Raw genomic sequence first — 18,823 nt, forward strand, 5'->3', positions numbered from 1 at the left:
TTCAATTATATCTTTTTTAGCCAATTGACTATGATCAAGTAGTATGTTTAATATGTTACCGATGATTCGCAAGATGTTAAATTAATTTTTTTTTAATTATTTTTTTCGGAACAAGTAGTTTGTATAGTTATGTTTTAGTTATTTACTAGGTGGATATGCCCGTTGTTGGTACTGGACTTCGTCCACATAAAAAACTTCAATGACTCGGGCCCATTTTTAAGGCCTAAATGAAGATACATGAATAAATTGAACAAGCCTAGTCCATTCTAGGGATTAGTTTGACAACGAGTTGGAACACAAGATCTGCTCCACGAGAGCTCATTAACAAACGACAGTTCGATGACGAGCTCAAAAAGTAGATAGAGCAGCTAGCTAGTTCGATGACCAATTGTCGACTAACCGACATACGTGTCCAAATTGTGGCTCCCGAGCTTCATAGCTTGGTTTTCAATGCAGCGGTGGCCCAAGCAGGTTACCATGTCCCTGTAACTGCCCCGAAGTTGAATACGATGAATTTCGAAGGCATCGAATTTGAATTCGTGCAAGAGGTTAGAGTTATGTTATTTACCAACAGAAGCAAATTTATGACTTTGGTGGTAGCGGAAGAAACTCTTCTGTGTGTTAGGCGGGACAAAATTATGAGCCGCATAAATGTTTGTTTATGTCTGTTACTGTCGGCGTTTCCAACGTAATTGTTTTATTAATTTTTTTTAACTTCAAATCTCAACCATTGATAATATATCCGTTGGAGCAATCAAAGACTAAAAAGCTCGGGTTGCATCATCGATGATCGAATGTAAAATTTGAAACCGAAAATGGTCGATGCATTGACCATTTATAAAAATTTGTGTCAACATGAAGACCATGCTCAACAAACATTTGTGAACATCAACCTTATTGATGATTTTGATGTAAACTTTCAAAACATGATTATTCATGAGTAGAATTACAATATATATATATATATATATATTTTTATTAATAATTAATAAAGATGCAAGACCGTTTACATATTAAGTATTAACACCTTGTTTTAAAAGTTTAAAATTCGAATCACTTTCATTTTTAATTTAAAATTGATTTTTTTTATAAATTATCGAAAATTAATAAAAATTAAAATTTTCAATAAGTTAACGGAAATACAATTCCCGTTAAGTTTCCTAATAATTTTAGGCTAAAGAAGTTCCATTTCCATTAAGGTACACGGTAGGCACAATAAAGAGTAACGATATAGACAGATATGTTACATTAACTTATTTGTGATATTTCATAAATAAATAAAAACAGGAAAAAAAGAGTGAAGCAACAACACAGCAGCTTGTGTGGCTTTAATAGAAGTGAAGACTTTTATTCAGATTCTTCTCTCTCTCTCTCTCAATCTCTGTGTCATCTTCTTCATCTTCACTTTCTAGGGTTTTCAGCTTGAAACTTTCGCTTCCACAATTCCCTCACATCCCCAAGAATCAAACAAACAGACAAAGACAGATAGACTATCGAACAAAATTTCTTGAGACCGGAAAGACATGGACCGACCTAGGCTCACAGATCTGAACAAAGGACTCGAAATCGCCGAATCTCGATTTTTCCCTCTCTTGAACTGAGATGTAACGGTGGTTCTACGATTCGATTCGATTCGATTGATTCCCTGGAAAACGAGAGAAAGAAACCCTAGCGACAATGGAGAGGTCTAGATCTAAGAGGAATTACTATTATGACAACCAAGACTACGATTCCGAGACCGTCGTTAGAACCAGACCTCGGTACAACAACAACAACCACCATTACGGGAATAACAGCCACAACAACAATCACCACCACCACAACAACAATCGCCACCGCGGAAACGGAAGAAACTCGTCGAAGTTCCACAACACGCCGCCGCATCCTCCTCCTCCTCCTCCGCCGCCACCGCCTCTGCCGCAGGGGCAGCAGCAGGACAACACGGTGACGACGAGCTACCGGATTCTGTGCCGCGACCTGAAAGCCGGCGGAGTGATCGGAAAGTCGGGGAGCATCATAAAGTCGATTCGCCAGCACACCGGAGCTTGGATCAACGTGACCGAGCTCGTCCCCGGCGACGACGAGCGGATCATCGAGATCTGCGACACGCGGCGGCGAGATCCGGACGGAAGGATGCCGGCGTTCTCTCCGGCCCAGGAGGCGCTGTTCCTCATCCACGATCGGATCCTCGAGAACGACGGCGGCGGCGGCGTCGGCGACGGCGAGGACGATTACGGCGGCGGAAGGGTCGCCACGCGCCTGGTGGTCTCGAAAATGCACGTCGGCTGCCTCCTCGGAAAAGGCGGAAAGATCATCGAGCAGATGAGAGGCGAGACCAAGACTCAGATTAGGGTTTTGCCTCGCGACCATAACCTCCCTCGCTGTGTCTCCATGTCTGAGGAGATCGTTCAGGTCAAAACCTCCGAACAAATGATTACAGATTACAGACTCTGATTTGACGTTTCGGACATTTAGGAGGACTTAATAGGGGATTGAGATTCATAGCTTTCTTCTTTCAGGTCGTGGGAGATATCAATAATGTCAAGAACGCCATAGCTATAATCGCGGCCCGACTGAGGGAGAGCCAGCACCGCGACCGGACCAAATTCCACCACCACAACAACCACCACGGCGGAGGAGGAAGAATGCACTCGCCGGAGCGATTCTTCCCCGACGAAGAGTTTCACCCTCCCATCAACAATTCGGGGCGGCGCTCCGGGATGGACGGCTTCGGCGGACCTCCGCGGCTCGCCGGACCTAATCACAGGGCTGCCGGAGGAGGCGGAGGCTACGGTTCGCGCCAGTCCGGCGGGTCTGCTCCGATGTCCGACAACGCTCCTCAGGCCTATTACGTGGAAGAGCTCGTGTTTCGGATACTATGCCCGGCCGAGAAGCTCGAGTGCGTCGTGGGAGAGTCCGAAGGGATCGTCGACCTGCTTCAGAACGAAATCGGGGTGGACGTTAGGGTTGTCGATCCGATGGGCGGTTCGAACGAGCGGATAATCGTCGTCTCGTCTGAGGAGGTACCTAGGAAATTTTATGTTGTGAGTTCCGTTTTCCATCTACTTGTCATTCATATCATTTTTGAAATTTTTTTTCGATATCCCAAAGTTTGTATCTTTGAAGGGTTTTTTTTTTTTTTTTTTTTTAATTTTTTTTTTTTTTTTTTTTATTGGCATGATTGAAATCTTTGTTTATTAGGGTCCTGATGATGAGCTGTTCCCAGCTCAGGAAGCTCTGTTGCACATCCAAACCCGAATACTCGATCTCGTCCCGGATAAAGACAACATCGTGACAACGAGATTGCTCATCCCGTCCAGCGATATCGGGTGTTTAGAGGGCAGAGACGGATCGTTGTCCGAGATTAGAAGATTGACCGGCGCCACTATCCAGATTCTTCCGAGAGAAGAGCTTCCGATGGGTGCTTCGGGGAGCGATGAACTCATACAGGTTTGTCGCCAGACCCGAGTTTCAATTTCCATTTTAATCTTTTTTATGTGATCTCATGTTAAAAGATACAGTAGTAAAACCCTTGACGGTGTGTTACTTTCGCAGATAATAGGCGAGATAAAAGCCGCTAGAAATGCTCTCGTCGATATCACATCCAGAATCCGGAGTTTCTTATATAGAGATTTCTTTCAAAAGGATCCGACACCGCCTTCGATTTCCGCTTCCGGATCTTCACCCACTCATTCTCACCCTATAACCAACCCTTCTGTACTGAATTACGCATCAAAGGTTCCATTTTTTTCTCTCTCTCTCTCTCTCTCTGATCGGATGACGAGCGAGTTTCCTCTCGGATTCTATTCTTATCACATTCGGTCTGGTCTCGTCTGGTCTGTATTTTGACAGGAAACCGGAGGGTCTGGAATGGAATTGATGAGATTTAACGAGATCGATCGACGTGAAGAAGCACCAAGTAGTTTAAATAGGTATGACTATCCTCTAGTCTTGTTTTCATCACTAGTTTATACATTTCAACATTTTTTTTTTGGGTTGGTTCAATCAATCAGGATTACTGTGCCACTTGTTACGAGGAGTACACTGGAAGTGGTGATACCAGAACCTGCAGTCCCGAAACTGAAATCGAAAAATAAGCTTGCTATGATCAGCGAGGTCTGCGTTCATTAGTACATAAAACTCTTCTGCTACTACAATATCATTTTGTTTCGGTTCTAAAGCCATTGCGTTCGTGTCTCAAACAGCTATCGGGAGCCAATGTTACCCTGGTGGAGGATCGCCCCGAGATCATCCAAATATCGGGCGCTCCCGATCAGGTCGAGAGAGCCCAGAGCTTGATCCAGGGCTTTATCTTGAGCAGTAAGCCAATCTTAAATCCTACAAAACCAAATGAAATAAACGAAAGAAAAACAAAATGAATCATATTTCTTGTGTTTTTTTTTTTTTTCTTTTTTCTTTCTCAGCTCAAGAAGATGGCCCGTAGATTGGTTCTAGCAAAGAATTTGACTTGAAGCCGGTATGACCCGGATTTCCTAAGATGATTATCTTTGTCCTCAATATCTTATGATCTTAGAGAAGGAATGCGATTTTGCTCAGCTAATCGTCGGAAAATTTTGTACATATTTATTTAAGGCAAAGTATGTTCCAGTGTAATGTTCTTATTTGGTTATACTTTGTGTATCTACCAAACTATCCATCCAAAAGCAATTTCTTATGGGAAATTTAATTTTATGGGCCTAAAATATCAAGGTTAGATCCACTAATTGTAAAATATCAAAAATTGGACTTTTGACTCAAATTCGGACAAAAATATACGCTCATCCCCTTTTTCCATCTCTCTCTCTCTCTCTCTCTCTCTCTCTCTCTCTCATTTCCACTCAAAATGATATTCTATTTCTTTCGGATTTAGCATTTTGACGTTCAAAGTGACCAAAAAAAGTAAGATTTTCATCTTTATTTTATGTTTGAATTGTTGTAAAATAGTTTTAATAACGATTAGAGTGATTATTAGACAATTTGGATAGTTTTCATCTTTTTAGTCGTCGTTTATTTTTTGTTTTAGCCCCAAAGAGAAAGAGCTCGAAAATATGAAGCTTTTATGCCCCTTCCATCTCTTTCTCGTAAAAATATCTCAGATTTATATAAAATTTTACACTAAAAATAGGCATTGATTCGAAAACAAATGTGAAATAGGCATAGATGCCTACCGAAAAAAGGGGGATTCAGGTAGCTTTTTTTAAACATTCTTTACTCGATTATAGAGTTTTGAAACGCTGTCAGAGACCAACTGCACACAGTTTTCACTAATCGAGCCATAAATCTCCTAGATATTCCCTAATGAATATCAGTGTACCACCTCAAACATAGCAATCAGACTAATGTTGAGCGTCGGAGTACGCGTTAGAGGCATCACTTACGCGCCCTTCTAGCTTACTTTATTCTCAGATCTCAGCGACGAGCGAATAACATTCTTGAGCTAGAGGAGAGACACTCATGACTTTCGAGTTTATGACACTTGGCTCGGATGCGGCCACTTGTCCGATCTTGAGTCAAATCGCCCGAAATTTTAAATAGTTGTTCAATTTAATGTACATAAACTAATGTGATACATTATGCATTCATCAGATTAACATCGTCTGATTGTTCTAGATGATGTTATGGAGACCAATAGCTTTAAAGAAGGAATAAAAGTATTATCTGTAGAGAGAGAGAGAGTGAGAGAATAGTTTTATTGGTCACGTTACATATTAGAATAAGAATGGTATATTTACTTTTACATTGTTCTTTGTGTAACCCAAAATAGAAAAAATTACATTATTAGTTTTAAACGTGCGTCATTTTTCATATGTCACTCATGTTTTCAAAATATTTCGACAGTAACTGTTTTTTTTTTCTCAAAAAAAAAAAAATACTCTTGTGTTCTAAATCTGGTTAACAGTCGCTCAATTATCATCTCTTGCTATACAATTACTATGTTTTTTTTTCCTTCCTTTCCAAGCATCAAATGCAATTGAAATATAAATTTGACTATAGATAAAATAATGGTATACAAATTTCATGCAACAATTTTATTCAATTAATTTTTATTTGATTGTAATAGTAGCCATTTTCATTTTTACATTGTAAATACGTTATTAAGGTAATTTAATTCTTAAAAAAAAAAAAAAAAGTCCCTTAGGGTTTTCCCAATCAGTCTCTCACACTTCCATTACAGTCATCCCCAACTCCGAATCACGATTCCTCCGAGTTCCGATCGTCGGATTTTTCCTCTTCAGCGGCTCACGCGATGTACGGTCGAAATGCGATTCGCAAGATCGTCAATGACGCGGCGGCGAATCTCCATTGCTCCGATCGGATGTTGAACCCTCTTCTCTACGCTTCTCAAGGGCTCAGGCACAGGAAATTGCAAGTCATTCTGACCAGAGTGAGTTTGTTGCTTTAGATACGCAAATAAATAATCGCGTGAGTGGCTTGGAATTTCGATATTTGACTGCGTTTCGAAATGGGGTTTCTCAGGACATAGAAAAGCTCGGCGGTGCCGGAGAGGTAGTGAAGGTCGCTCCCGGCCATTTTCGCAACCATTTGATGCCCAAATTACTCGCCGTTCCCAATATCGACAAGTTTGCATTTCTCATCAAAGAGCAACACAAGGTATTCAAAGCTCTCCTCCTTAAAGCTGCAAACTTTTTTCGTCGAATTTTGTGTTTGTCAATATATTATCATGATTCGAGTTTATGCGTTAGTTATTGTACAAGCTTTTTCTTTATACTAGTTGGGGTTTTTTTTTAGCTCTTAAAAGAATTGAGATTTTTCGCTTTGACTCAGATTTTCCCGCCGGTGGATGTAAAAAAAGAGGTGAAAGTAGTCAAAACTTCGGAAGAAGATCAGATGAAAGAGTACGAGAAAGCTGCGAAGCGTCTGACTAACTCTCGTTTGGTTCGTGCCGCGTTTATCTCCTTTTTCTATATTAGTGTGAATCGTGTAGACTGTGATTTGTGTTCGAATGTTTTAGTTGCTGCTACTAAGAATAGACCAGCCCTCGGGTTTTCAATTACGAAACTCGGAGTCGTGTGTTGGAAAAACCCAGCTTGGTTTCTCGAAAAAAAGAGGTTTTTTTCATCCGTTTATTTCGATCAATAGGTCCTCCGGAAAATGATCGACACTAAGAAGTTCAAGGCTCGTGCGACGAAAGATGAGCCTATAGAATTGCAGAGAGCGGTGACTGTGGAGGAGATTGTAAAAGAGGTATTGTTTCGAACCTTTTTTTTTTTCCCCAACTGTTTGTGTTTTGGGATCTGAATTTCGTTTGGTAGAGGGTCGAACATTTCTCTTTTAAAACTATTAGAAAGTCCCGTATCACTTGAGTATCTAGCCAATTCACTTCTTATAAGTGTTTGACACATTTCTGATATAGTATCAGAGTCGAACCAGACCGAGTTGGGAGAGTTACCCGAATTCTCGTTTGAAGATGCTAATTCTCTGAATACCTCGAATTTGCAAACCATCTACGAATACCTATTTATTTTTAATTTTCAGACGATTTTCCTGCTATTTTAAATGAAAATGTAAAAAAAAAAATGGTATTTATGGGAAGAAAAAAAATAACGGGATGTTTGAGGGGTTAAGTTTGGAACAAAGGTAATGGAGATCATTTCCACGACCCCGAGTTTCAATATTGGAACACCGTTCATTCCTACAAAATTCACGGTCTAGATGTTTAGTCTAGGCATGAGGGACTGTATCAGATGAAAGTTAGACCGATCTTTCTGATACAAACTTGGCGTAATGTACTCTAATAGAAAATCTCGGTTAATCTTTGGAGTTGAGTTCAGGTGGAGAGGCAGATTTGCGTGCAGATTGCCCCGGAGAACGTGATAATAAAGACACCATTGACGACTGTTGGAGAGTTCGAGGTCCCTCTCGTGTTTCCGAGGTCCATACCTTTGCCCACCGGAAAACCTCGTTGGACGCTTAATGTCAAAATCCGATGCAAGTGACCGAAAAAGTGGTCGTTTTTCATATTTTCTATGTATTGGCTGACTATTTTTGGGTCATGTTAGCCCATATGAATTGGGAATTTGCATTTTTATCTCTGCTAGTTAGTATTTTACAGTTTCATAAGAAAAAAAATAGATGTTATCACTGTCAATGTGTGTTGGTTTCAGCTTCATATCATTGACTCTTTATTAATTGACATGCACTTTACTCTTTGTTTAGAATTAGATAACTCTTATTTAAAGACGTGTGTAAATTGAAAATAAAGTTGATATTTAAATTTCCCATGACTGCCGAGGTTTGTATTTTTGTTTTCCTACGTTTGAATTGTATTTGAATTATAACATACCAAGCATCAATTTATGATATTTCATAAATAATTTTTTAATTTTTCTTATATTAATATAAAACGAAATTAGTTGGATGGTGAAAAAAAGGTTGTCCATGCTGGAAATGAAGTTGGAAGTTGTGAATTTCAATATCATCAATGCTTCGTTTGGTGAATGGTCATATAATTAATGTTTCCGTCATGTGCTCTGTGACTAGTCTGCTTATAGAAGAAAATGTGAAAAGAAAGAAAAAAAGAAGACGACGACTTGTCTGTTTTCTCTGTTTAGGACAAATGAATAATTTAATATTTCTTCTTGATACTTTTCTTCCTTCATTACACGCGTTAATCAAGTTAATTTTGGTCGTTTTTGCATGTTTGGTTACAAAATGTCGTTTTTTCTGCTTGCTGTCGTTTATAAAATGTCGTTTTTACTTAGCTGTCGTTTATAAAATGTCGTTTTTACTGATAGCTGTCGTTTATTAAATGTCGTTTTTTCTGCTAGCTGTCGTTTATTTTTCTCTCATAATTGTTCATCTAGAACTTTGTCGTTTAATTTGCACGATGTCGGACACGAAACCAACCACTGTACCACACACATTTCATTTCAGAGTCGATATTCTATGTTGCCCAAAGAAAGACAAAAACCTAAAACCTTAGGGTTTATCGACAAATTTTGGAGCTTTATCCAATTCTTTTCGTCAATGAATCAATACCATTTCTTGTTCACATTTTTCGAATAGTGCTTCAATGGCGTCAACAGCTTCGTCCTCTGTACCTCCTCTTTCTCTCTACACTTTCAGGTAGTTACTCTCTGCCTTAATATTTAAGCCTTTCGTCTTATTGTCACGTAGAGATTCATAATTCAATTATTTCAATCTCCGTTTCGTTCTTCATTTGCTTTGAATCCGCGAAACTTATCAACTTCGGACTCTGTTACTTGATTCTTTATTGGTTCAGTTGAGGAAATTAATGTGTTTGTTGAACCGTTTAGGCTGAGAAAGAACAAAGCCTGTCAAAGACTGAAATTATGGCCTTCGCATATTCAAAAGCTTAGTGTTTGTGATATCAAGCTCTCTCGTGCCGCGGAACCTTTTCAGGAGTTTTCGCTTCGTTGTGCCTTGGGCACATCTTCTTCACTCAGCTCTTCCAAAACCGAGAATGTTCGAAGGTGATTTTTTTATTATTTTTATTTTCTGATAATTATTCTGGTTCCTCAATTAAAGCGCAGTCATTTATTCTAACTAGGTCTAAAACATCTTCTGATCGCGCAAGTAAAAACGCGGACGGATTTGAGCGAGAGTTACAAGAGTTATTTGACGAAGTGAAGTCGATGATTTCGGCGGGAAATCGGAATGATGCGAAAGACTTGCTTGAAGCCAATTACGAAGCTGCAAAGGAAAGGATCGACAGTGGTGGGAAAGGCATTGAAGAGGCTGCTTTGGTCGATGTCATAGCTCTCGGATACGCGGCTTTGGGTGACCAGAAAATTGTTGACTCGCTTCTCCATATGGTGAGTCTCTCTCTCTCTCTCTCTCTCTCTCTCTCTCTCGTGCTTTGAATCTCACGCTCATAATGTAGTACTATGAACGATCAAAAGAGCTCGACTTCCAAACATATTTGTCCATCTGTAAATGTAGTGGAGGCTCGTCGTTCCAAAATAAATAACAATAATTAAAAAAAAAAATTGGTATTCGTTATGGGAACTCAAGGTATCACTTTGCGTACAAAGGACTGTTTCTAATTCGCAAATTCGGGGGAAGATCGCTCCTTAGTGATAAAAGGAAGAAGTGCCCGTCTTCTTTTTATTTATTTATTACTATTTACAATGAAAATATCCGAACTCTTAGCTATTTTCACGGCGAATTCTGTTTATTCATGCCGGTTAAGTTCTGTGTTAGGTCAGCTGACTGAGATTGTCGTCAGTATTACAGACGATGAACAACTTTTGGATCCTATTCTTGTCCATATGGCGAGTATGTACTCAAATTTGGGAAAGTTTGAGAAATCGGTACTTGTATATCAGAGAGCCATTGATATAATGGAGAAGAAATACGGTAACTATGAGTACTTTTTTTTCTATTTTTTATTTTTTCGTTCAGATACGGGGGTCAAATATTATCTATTGTATTTGCTTCAGGGAAAAATAGTGTGTTTCTTGTGACACCATATCTGGGCATGGCTAAATGTCTCGGTTCCACTGGAAAAGCTACAAAAGCAATAGAGTTCTACAACAGTGCAATTTCGATTTTGGAATCAAGCAGAGGCGCTGAGAGCGAGGACTTAATTATGCCTTTATTTGGTCTCGGAAATCTGTTACTGAAAGAACGAAAAGCCAAAGACTCCGAAACTTCTTTTCTACGGTTAGATTTATGTGTCTCTCTTTTTTGATTGACTAACTCTCCTTGGTTTTTCTTGGAGTTTATGGACATACATATTCTTCGTTTTCTCAGGATCGTCAACATATATTCGAAGCTGTACGGGAAAAATGATGGGCGAGTCGGAATGGCTATGTGTTCACTAGCTCGTGTCAAGTGTGCAACGGGTATAACAATTTGAAAAAAAAAAAAAAAAACTCTTCTCATTTTGGCACGGTCTTCAATACTTTGGGTTTAACGTCGATTGTTTCACAGGAGATTCGGACGAAGCGATTCGTTTGTATAGAAACGCTCTTCAGACCATCAAGGATTCAAATTACATGGCTATGGATGATGCCGTGATGGAGAAGATGAGGGTAGATTTCGCTCAACTACTTCATTTGGTCGGAAGGTAAAAGCTCGGACCTAAGATAATTACGAACACACATAACTTGATGATTACACCAAATCGGTCTACAGTTCCCGAGATAGGCCAATCTCCCCATCTAGACTACTCTGTTCCTACCAAAAATAAACTAAATATCTTGGCTCAATCTTCTCATGAACCCTAATGACCCACCTCGATGACCTATTTATACGAAATCGGGATTAAAATATAGAATTACTGATTGACCCTTCCCAACTCAATTAGGAGTCTGTTTTATAAGCTTAGCAGGGCTCAACATATCTGTTTTATTACTTATCTTGGTGATGATACAAACTGGTATGTTTTGATATGATTCAAATATAAAAGAAGGGAAATACGATGGTAATTATTGTACTTAGATCCTCTTCTCTACTAATCCCTCTTACATATGGACATACAACTATCTTTCTTTTTAACCCTAACTATCTAGTTATTATGATAATAACCCCAATATCCAAGTTTCCGACAGGTGATTTTGTCTCTTCTCTTTCAGGGGTAAAGAAGGGAGAGAGGTTTTAGAAGAATGCTTGGTAATCGCGGAGAAGAGCAGAGGGAAAGAACACCCGAGCTCAGTCACGCACATGGTCAGCCTCGCCACGTCACACCTGCGCTCGAAGAACTACGCGGAGGCCGAGCATTTGCTGAGGACTAGCCTGCAAATCATGGGAAAAACCGCGGGCCCGGACGAGCAAGCCGTGTCGTTTCCGATGTTGCATCTCGCGGTCACTCTCTACCATCTGAAGAGAGACGAAGAAGCCGAACAAGTCGCTTTGGAGGCTCTGCGCATCCGCCAAAAAGCTTTCGGCGAAGACTCTCTCCCCGTTGGTAAGTCATCGAATCAAATAATAATGTGTCTTCATCTCTTCAAACCAGAGGCGGAAAAGAGATTAACTTTGGTTTTTACCTTAACTGAAATTAATTAACCAGTAACTGACTCTTTACGGTGGAGGTTATCCTTGGTTAACCAAAATTATACATTTTATTACACTAAATTTACCTTTAAAAGTTTGAGGATTTTTTTTATTTGATATTAAAGCGATAATCTTATTTAACATTTTCCTTGCCTTTACTTGAAAATATATCATTGCTTACTGATTTTTATTTTTTTTCAAATTATGGCAGCCGAGGTGTTGGACTGTTTGGTGTCGATCCAAAACAGGCTCGGGAACGACGACGAAACACTGTTGGGGCAGCTAAAACGGGTTTTGAGGATCCAAGAGAAATATTTGGGTAATGAGAGTGAAGAGGTTTTAGAGACACTGAAGAAAATGGCATTTTACTTGGACAAATTAGGAAGGAAAGATGAGAAGTTATCTCTCCAAAGAAGGTTGTCAATGCTTAGAATGAAATTCAAGCAACGAATTCCATACTAACTCTTTCTCTTCTACAACTTAATATACTTTTATGACGTATATTAGTATAGATTAAAAAAATATATATATAATCTTGTTTAATTTTCACCCTTATACATGCATAACAATTATAAATAGTTTCAAGGTCTCCTCAATAAATTATAAAAGGAGTGGTTTGACTAAATAGCCGATTTAAAGTTAAGGATTTGCAAAATAACTAAAATTTATCTAATATTAAAGAATAGTTAAAATGTGTAGTAATCAGATTTAAAAAAAAATTAATCTTAAGATTAATATTTTTTAAAGTGATAAATTACTTATAATAATTATCAAAAAATTTAATCTTTATATCAAAAATTATTTGACGACGTAACTTTGGCTATTTTGTTGAAAATTTGAAATTTTAACTATTTTAATAATCAATTAATTTCAAACGTTTATTTTGGACCATCTTCCCGGTTAAATTTTCAAAGGTCACTTCCTGTACACACCTTGATGATTGATAGAAACATAAATAAATGATGACATGAGCCATAAATCCACGCTATGTAATATTGGCTTATATTAAATTACACTTTTGTTTGTGGCTACTAAACGGCTCGAAAATGTTGGAGATCGGCATATACGCATACATAATCAAAATAAAATAGAATACTAAATTTTACATAATTGTTAACTTGTCAATTCCTTCCCTTTCACTCAATTTGATTAATTGTGTGAGATACGACATGTCGCATATAGCCAGACGAGTACGACAGGATGGTAGTTGGGAAAATGATAGAAGATATTTTATAGAAGATTGTGATAGGAATAAGGAATGGGATAAGCTTTCACTCTGAAGCTTTCAACATTTAATGTCTTTTTCATTTCCAATTCCTTTCATAACTCTCTTCAGTCTTTACGGACAAGTATAATTTAAAATAATTAAGGAAAAGTAAAACTATACTCAATCATTATAGGGCACATTCTATTTCTACTGTCTTTCCCTTTTTTTTTTTTTCACTTCCATTTTCTTTTTTTTCTTTACAATAAAAAAAAAAGTTGGACAATCATATAGAAGTAGGGTATTGGTTAATAATAAGCATTTTAAGTAGTCTGATTAAATAAGCAATTTCATTAAATTAAAATTGCATGAAAAATACATAAATTTGGTAAAATCCGAAACGTTTGATTTTGGTATACAAGTGAGCTGTAAATTTGAGCTAATTACAATAACATTTTAATTTAACTAAAATATAGCGTCAAAAAAATAATAATTGAGGTTGACCATGCTCTCAATTCATTGCGTGCGTTTGATAACTTGCTCTTAATTTTTTTATAATAACCAAAACTAGTATTATAATGCTGGAAATTAAAAAGGTTATCAAAAAATAGCCAATATTATTACCTCGTAAGTATTAAATAAATAAAAAAACAGATGTCAGTAATAGAGTTATTAGCGGTGACGATGACGTGAGAGCGAAAAAAATCATGGCGTTTTGATTTCGCTCAGACAAATCGGGTCGTGATAATCTCCTTTGTCGCTCTTTCCATGGAATCTCATGAAGACTTAACGTGATTCTTGTACGAATCGCACGCTACTCAAACACAGACCAGTGATTGGTAAATTCTTTTTGCTGATTATGATCTTGAAAACCGACTGTGATTATGATCGTCTTTGCTGATGAAAATCTTGATTCTTCGTATGTATACGAACTGTTTATCAAGAACTAGCTTTTCAGCGGCAGAAATAGAATATTCTGATTCAGTTTATGAATTTTTATTTTCACCTCTGACGTGATATGTAGAATTTGTTAATTTTCCAATCTATTTTTATTTTTCCTCTTTCTGATATTTAGGGATTTCGGTCTGTTTTGTTGTGCTTGTGTGGGTCATTGAAGAATCTGGTTAAACTTTAATTATTGCAACAAGGCAAAAAAATCACACTAGTTGTAATGGAAAAGTCTTTGAAACCCCATATTTGCTTTTCTCTGCAACCTTGCTTTATTTATTTTTATTTTGTGGCATCTTTTATCATACATAGTTGTGGCATGACTTTCGGATATTGATTTTCTTAGTCAAGTTGTGGATCAAAGTTATCAAGATGTTGATCCCAACAATCTGATTATATTTTATTGGTAAGCTTGTATGACTTTTTACAACAGGTTGCTTTGTTCTTCAAGTCTCTCTGATCTTGAAACTCCATGTAAATGAACTCCGTGGTTAGGTTTTGTGTTTGATCGTTGAGTTCACGAGTGACCGATAATTCAGGGCAATGGCAACGGCAGAGGCGAGAAGAACCAGATGGCCTAAAAACCGTTGCTATATTCACGGTGGTTCCGTCGAAGCCTCGAAGTATTCGTGCTCTTCGTCATCTTCATCACCGCCGACCTCTAATCTGTCGACATCACCGGAGTCCGATCAGAAACCCGACTCCGCTGCAAAAGAGCCACAGAACACCATCTCCGACTATATATCTCCGTACCCAAACCCAAACCCGAACCCGAACGTGTCCGCTAAAAGACAGTGGTGGCTGAACACAGAGCCGAACTTTTCTCGTCACAGGGACTTCATGAGCGCTCAGCAAGTTTCCTCGGAAGACGATTTCGTCCTTTTGGGCGAGGAATTCGCCGGCAGAGGAGATTCTCGGAGTGTCGGGTCGGGGAAAGAAGTGAGGGATATTTGGTTCTTGGACGATCACTTGATGGACTTGGATTCGCTCAACAGTCTGGTTTCTTCGGAAGAGTCAAAGAAACTGGCTTCCGAGTTTGAGTCTCAGTGGGTTGGGAGCGACAAGACCGAGCCGTGGTGGCGCTCTTCTGGCAAAGACGATTTGGCAAGCTTGGTCGCTCAGAAGTCGCTCGAGATCGAGAACTGTGATCTTCCGCGGCCGAGGATTTATCGGAAACAGCCGTCTTCTTGCTCTAGAAGCCTTGACCGCGACGATATTTTGGCTTCGTCTTTGGATCGGACGGTCGAGACCGGTTTGTCCAGTCCGAAATCAGCCGGCCAACCAAATGACTCGCAACAAACTCTCAGGTACTACTCTGTTTCTACGCTGTTTATATAATACGCTTACACGCCCGTCCATTTCTCGTCATTCTCTAACTCTTTACTGAGATGATCTTGTGATTTTTCCAAAGAAAATTATTGAGATGCGTTAAGGGTGTGTTTGGAACCCGGAAAATAGGAGAGAAAGGAAAATAGAATTCCTCGTAGCTTTCTTTTGTTGTTTGGATTGAGACTAAAGAGGAGAGATTTGATTTTCCATGGAAAATTGAGTGGAAAATAAAATCCATTCATCTTCATTTTCCCTAGTGTTTTCAATTACTTCCAAACTGACTGCCCTTAAGTATCTGAGGTTCTATCTCAAATTCCCTCGTGTTTTCAATTACTTTCTAACTGACTGCCCTTAAGTATCTGAGGTTCTATCTCAAATTCAATTGAAAACTAATATTTTTTTAGGCTCCTTCATGTTTTCGACGAGAGATTCTTAACAAGTCCATGTCCCTCAAGATGTTGCTCTTTGCGTTCGCTTATCTCGGGCCTGATTCAAATATTTTGTCCAGCCCCCACTTGAGCGTTATGGGCTCAACTACCATGTAAAAAATCATGGAGTTTCATCAAGAGGATGAAACTTATAAAGTCCATTATTATTCTAACAACGTGGGATCCTTAATAAAAACGACTTTGACTGATAATCGATTAACAAAGTGACTATGATTCGTTGATTGGTCACAGAAGAAGCGAGAGCGAGAAATCAGAGGAGCAGAAGAGCAAAGACGAGCTGTTGAGAGCGCTGTGTCTGTCTCAGAAGCGGGCGAGAGAGGCCGAGGAAGCGGCGAAGAAAGCCCACTCGGAGAAGGAACGAGTGATCACTTTGATATTCAGACAGGCCTCGCACTTGTTCATGTACAAGCAGTGGATTCAGCTTCTTCAGTTGGAGAAGATCTGCCTCCAAAACCAGCCCATATGCGATCTCTTTCCTTGGGCCTCAAGGCAGCCAAAGAAGGGCCGGCCCAGGCCCAGGAAGAGGCCCAGGGACGATATCGGAAAGTGCGGTCTCGCTTTCGTGCTTGGCTTGGGACTCGCCGGAGCCGGCTTGCTTCTCGGTTGGACCATGGGATGGTTGTTTCCGAGCCCGTGAAACGTGCCTAATTTGTTGATGTATGTGCATTTTTTTTTTTTTTTTTGTAAATTATTTATGAATGAATTAAACAGATTTGTGATGTTTATATGTAAAGTTGCAAAATGGCTTTTGTGTATCAAAACTGGAAATTTCTACCAAGGCTAAGTGGCTTTTTTTTTTTTTTTTTTTTCAGATGAGATTTTGATGAACTTTTTAGTATCATCTTCTCTGGAATTTCCTTGAAGAAGTTATTTGTACAAATGAATCTGATTGAGACATTGTTTTTCATTTCTTTTTAAATTTATTTATCATTCATTCAAACTTCAAATGAAGAAACTCATCACATCAGTCCCCACAAATATCATTTTCCGGAAGAATGCCTGATCAATCAGACATGTCCTTGTTTAGTTGTTCATATGTTTGTGTCTCTAACCATTACTAGTCTCGTAATAATTGTGTTTGAAATAGAGAAACGAAGATTATAATTGTCCAAAAACCATTTCATTAAGTCGCTAACAGATTTATATTTGTGATATATTTTGCTCATTTCATTGATAAATAATAGAGGAATTGCATATTTACCACATTATTTATATAAAATTAACTTAATTTCTACAAAAAATAAAATGTGATCTAAAATATATACAATCGATGTTCGGGTTTAGCATTTCCTCAAACACAAAAAAAAAATATATATATATATATATATATATATATATATATATATATTGGGTTTCGCATTGAGAAGTATTTTCTGAATGCATGTTTTGGAGTCTTAAAATTCTAAATTATGATATCCAAATTGAATGCGTCTAAGAAAATGTTATAACACTTTGAAACGACACCTTGTTAAACAATTTAGAATCAATCTACCAATTTTTCAAATACTAGACACTTGGGTTTTTACATTGATCAACTCTCCTGTTAGTTACTCGGCTTACGTCTAACTTCGTGATTGCAAATCCATTTCCCTTTGAGTTCCATGTCACCTTGCTTCCAAAAAAAAAAAAAAATCATAAAATTAAAAAGTACGCATTGGTAGAGTTTGTATAATTAATATGGAAAATAAAAATATTTATCTAGACAACAACAAACCTAACTAGCAGTAGCAGCAAGATGAAAACCTAATTTATGTTGTTATCTTTCTAAAGAGAAAACAAAAACATGCTATATCTTTAATTGTCAATAATAAGTTGAATGAAGTATTGATCTCTGTCCGAAATTTGACCATAGTCAATTCTATCTTGTTAATGAGAATTATTATATAAAAAAAAAACAATAAAACCCACATTCTTTAGTATCAAGTCTATCAACTAATCAATATTTAATGGATTCTAAAGAATTCCTAAAAAATTGAAAGAAAAAAACTTTATGATTGAGTTGAGTGTTGAGATTTATCTAAATACCAATCACTAGATTTTGATATCATAGTATCTTATGCTTCCCTAAATAACAACTTGATGATTGAGGTTTTTTTTTTCAACAAAAACTTTATGATTGAGTTGAGTGTTGAGATTTATATATATCCATAAATTCAGCCATACATCATCTTTGCCATCCGAACAAAAAATAAGCTTTGTCCTTTTATGAACTCAATAGCCGACAATCCTACGTGGCATCACCTACCACTTATCTGAACACGTGTCTCCATCTAATCTCTAAGATCAAGTTCATTTTTTTTTTTTGCTTTATGGGTTTCTATTCTTTCCTACTTACTTTGATGTTATAATTGTTGCAACCTTTCAGTTAAGAGTTGCATCAAGTACTATTTATTTACAACCATTAATTCCGTTCAAAAAAAAAAAAAAAATCAAACCATTAATTCTTACATAACAAAAGCATGATAGTTTGTTAGCTTACTATACGAATTAGACAATACATAATACACTACATATGGTTTAAGAAAAGGGCTTGTATTCTATTCGCTTGCAAATATAAGTTATTTTGGTAAAATTATATATATATATATATATATATATTTGGATTTTCTTTCTCTATAAAAGGTGTGGAGATGTGTTTTCCACGTATCAAGTAATGACAAATTTACGTGCAAATATACGTCGTCTATAGTGATTTTGGACGTAACTATCAATTGTTAAATTATTTTGCAAACCACCACACAATCACAAAACCTGCATTGTGACCTTGAATTATCAATGATCTTGTTACCTTCGAGACTGTTCTACAATTTTCAATCTAATTTGAAATTAACGAGTACATGACGTGTCCATAAAAGATATGATCATCCCAACATTCCTTTTCATCAAACTTAATATATTTTCTAATTATTTTGTG

The 18,823-nt window shown here is 37.7% G+C and overlaps 4 protein-coding genes across 10 annotated transcripts; all 4 read left to right on the plus strand.

The window, feature by feature from the left end:
* The first annotated feature begins 1,279 nt into the window (after nucleotides 1–1,279).
* Nucleotides 1,280–4,692, plus strand: RCF3 (RNA-binding KH domain-containing protein). Of its 2 annotated transcripts, none has more exons than XM_089603188.1 (8): nucleotides 1,280–2,412; nucleotides 2,520–3,044; nucleotides 3,202–3,450; nucleotides 3,556–3,738; nucleotides 3,853–3,932; nucleotides 4,014–4,116; nucleotides 4,206–4,320; nucleotides 4,425–4,692. In XM_089603188.1, the coding sequence occupies exons 1-8, from the start codon at nucleotides 1,678–1,680 to the stop codon at nucleotides 4,442–4,444; spliced, it is 2,010 nt and encodes a 669-aa protein (XP_089459314.1). In that variant the 5' UTR covers nucleotides 1,280–1,677; the 3' UTR covers nucleotides 4,445–4,692. The 2 variants fall into 2 exon arrangements, with proteins under 2 accessions (XP_089459314.1, XP_089459315.1); XM_089603189.1 differs by having other exon boundaries at nucleotides 2,520–3,023.
* Nucleotides 4,693–6,121: 1,429 nt separating this feature from the next.
* Nucleotides 6,122–8,261, plus strand: LOC149380413 (Ribosomal protein L9/RNase H1). The gene is made up of 5 exons (XM_089602391.1): nucleotides 6,122–6,385; nucleotides 6,478–6,612; nucleotides 6,787–6,897; nucleotides 7,102–7,206; nucleotides 7,794–8,261. The coding sequence occupies exons 1-5, from the start codon at nucleotides 6,248–6,250 to the stop codon at nucleotides 7,956–7,958; spliced, it is 654 nt and encodes a 217-aa protein (XP_089458517.1). The 5' UTR covers nucleotides 6,122–6,247; the 3' UTR covers nucleotides 7,959–8,261.
* A 633-nt stretch (nucleotides 8,262–8,894) lies between these two features.
* On the plus strand, nucleotides 8,895–12,563 carry LOC149380414 (Tetratricopeptide repeat (TPR)-like superfamily protein). 2 transcript variants are annotated; one of them, XM_089602221.1, is made up of 9 exons: nucleotides 8,895–9,087; nucleotides 9,279–9,455; nucleotides 9,560–9,797; nucleotides 10,191–10,341; nucleotides 10,425–10,647; nucleotides 10,738–10,829; nucleotides 10,918–11,053; nucleotides 11,562–11,893; nucleotides 12,191–12,563. In XM_089602221.1, exons 1-9 carry the CDS (start codon nucleotides 9,035–9,037, stop codon nucleotides 12,439–12,441), a joined length of 1,653 nt encoding a protein of 550 aa, XP_089458347.1. In that variant the 5' UTR covers nucleotides 8,895–9,034; the 3' UTR covers nucleotides 12,442–12,563. The 2 variants fall into 2 exon arrangements, with proteins under 2 accessions (XP_089458347.1, XP_089458346.1); XM_089602220.1 differs by having other exon boundaries at nucleotides 8,896–9,087; nucleotides 9,533–9,797.
* Nucleotides 12,564–13,789: 1,226 nt separating this feature from the next.
* Nucleotides 13,790–16,708, plus strand: LOC149380415 (uncharacterized). Of its 5 annotated transcripts, none has more exons than XM_089603650.1 (3): nucleotides 13,790–14,022; nucleotides 14,627–15,438; nucleotides 16,144–16,708. In XM_089603650.1, the coding sequence occupies exons 2-3, from the start codon at nucleotides 14,675–14,677 to the stop codon at nucleotides 16,544–16,546; spliced, it is 1,167 nt and encodes a 388-aa protein (XP_089459776.1). In that variant the 5' UTR covers nucleotides 13,790–14,022; nucleotides 14,627–14,674; the 3' UTR covers nucleotides 16,547–16,708. The 5 variants fall into 5 exon arrangements, with proteins under 5 accessions (XP_089459776.1, XP_089459773.1, XP_089459775.1 ...); XM_089603647.1 differs by having other exon boundaries at nucleotides 13,801–14,022; nucleotides 14,565–15,438; nucleotides 16,141–16,708; XM_089603649.1 differs by having other exon boundaries at nucleotides 13,801–14,022; nucleotides 14,671–15,438; nucleotides 16,141–16,708.
* The last annotated feature ends 2,115 nt before the right edge of the window (nucleotides 16,709–18,823 follow it).

Source organism: Urtica dioica, chromosome 12, assembly GCF_054948205.1.
Source record: "Urtica dioica subsp. dioica isolate 48M chromosome 12, U.dioica_male_clone48M_v1_H2, whole genome shotgun sequence".
NCBI classification, from domain to species: domain Eukaryota; kingdom Viridiplantae; phylum Streptophyta; class Magnoliopsida; order Rosales; family Urticaceae; genus Urtica; species Urtica dioica.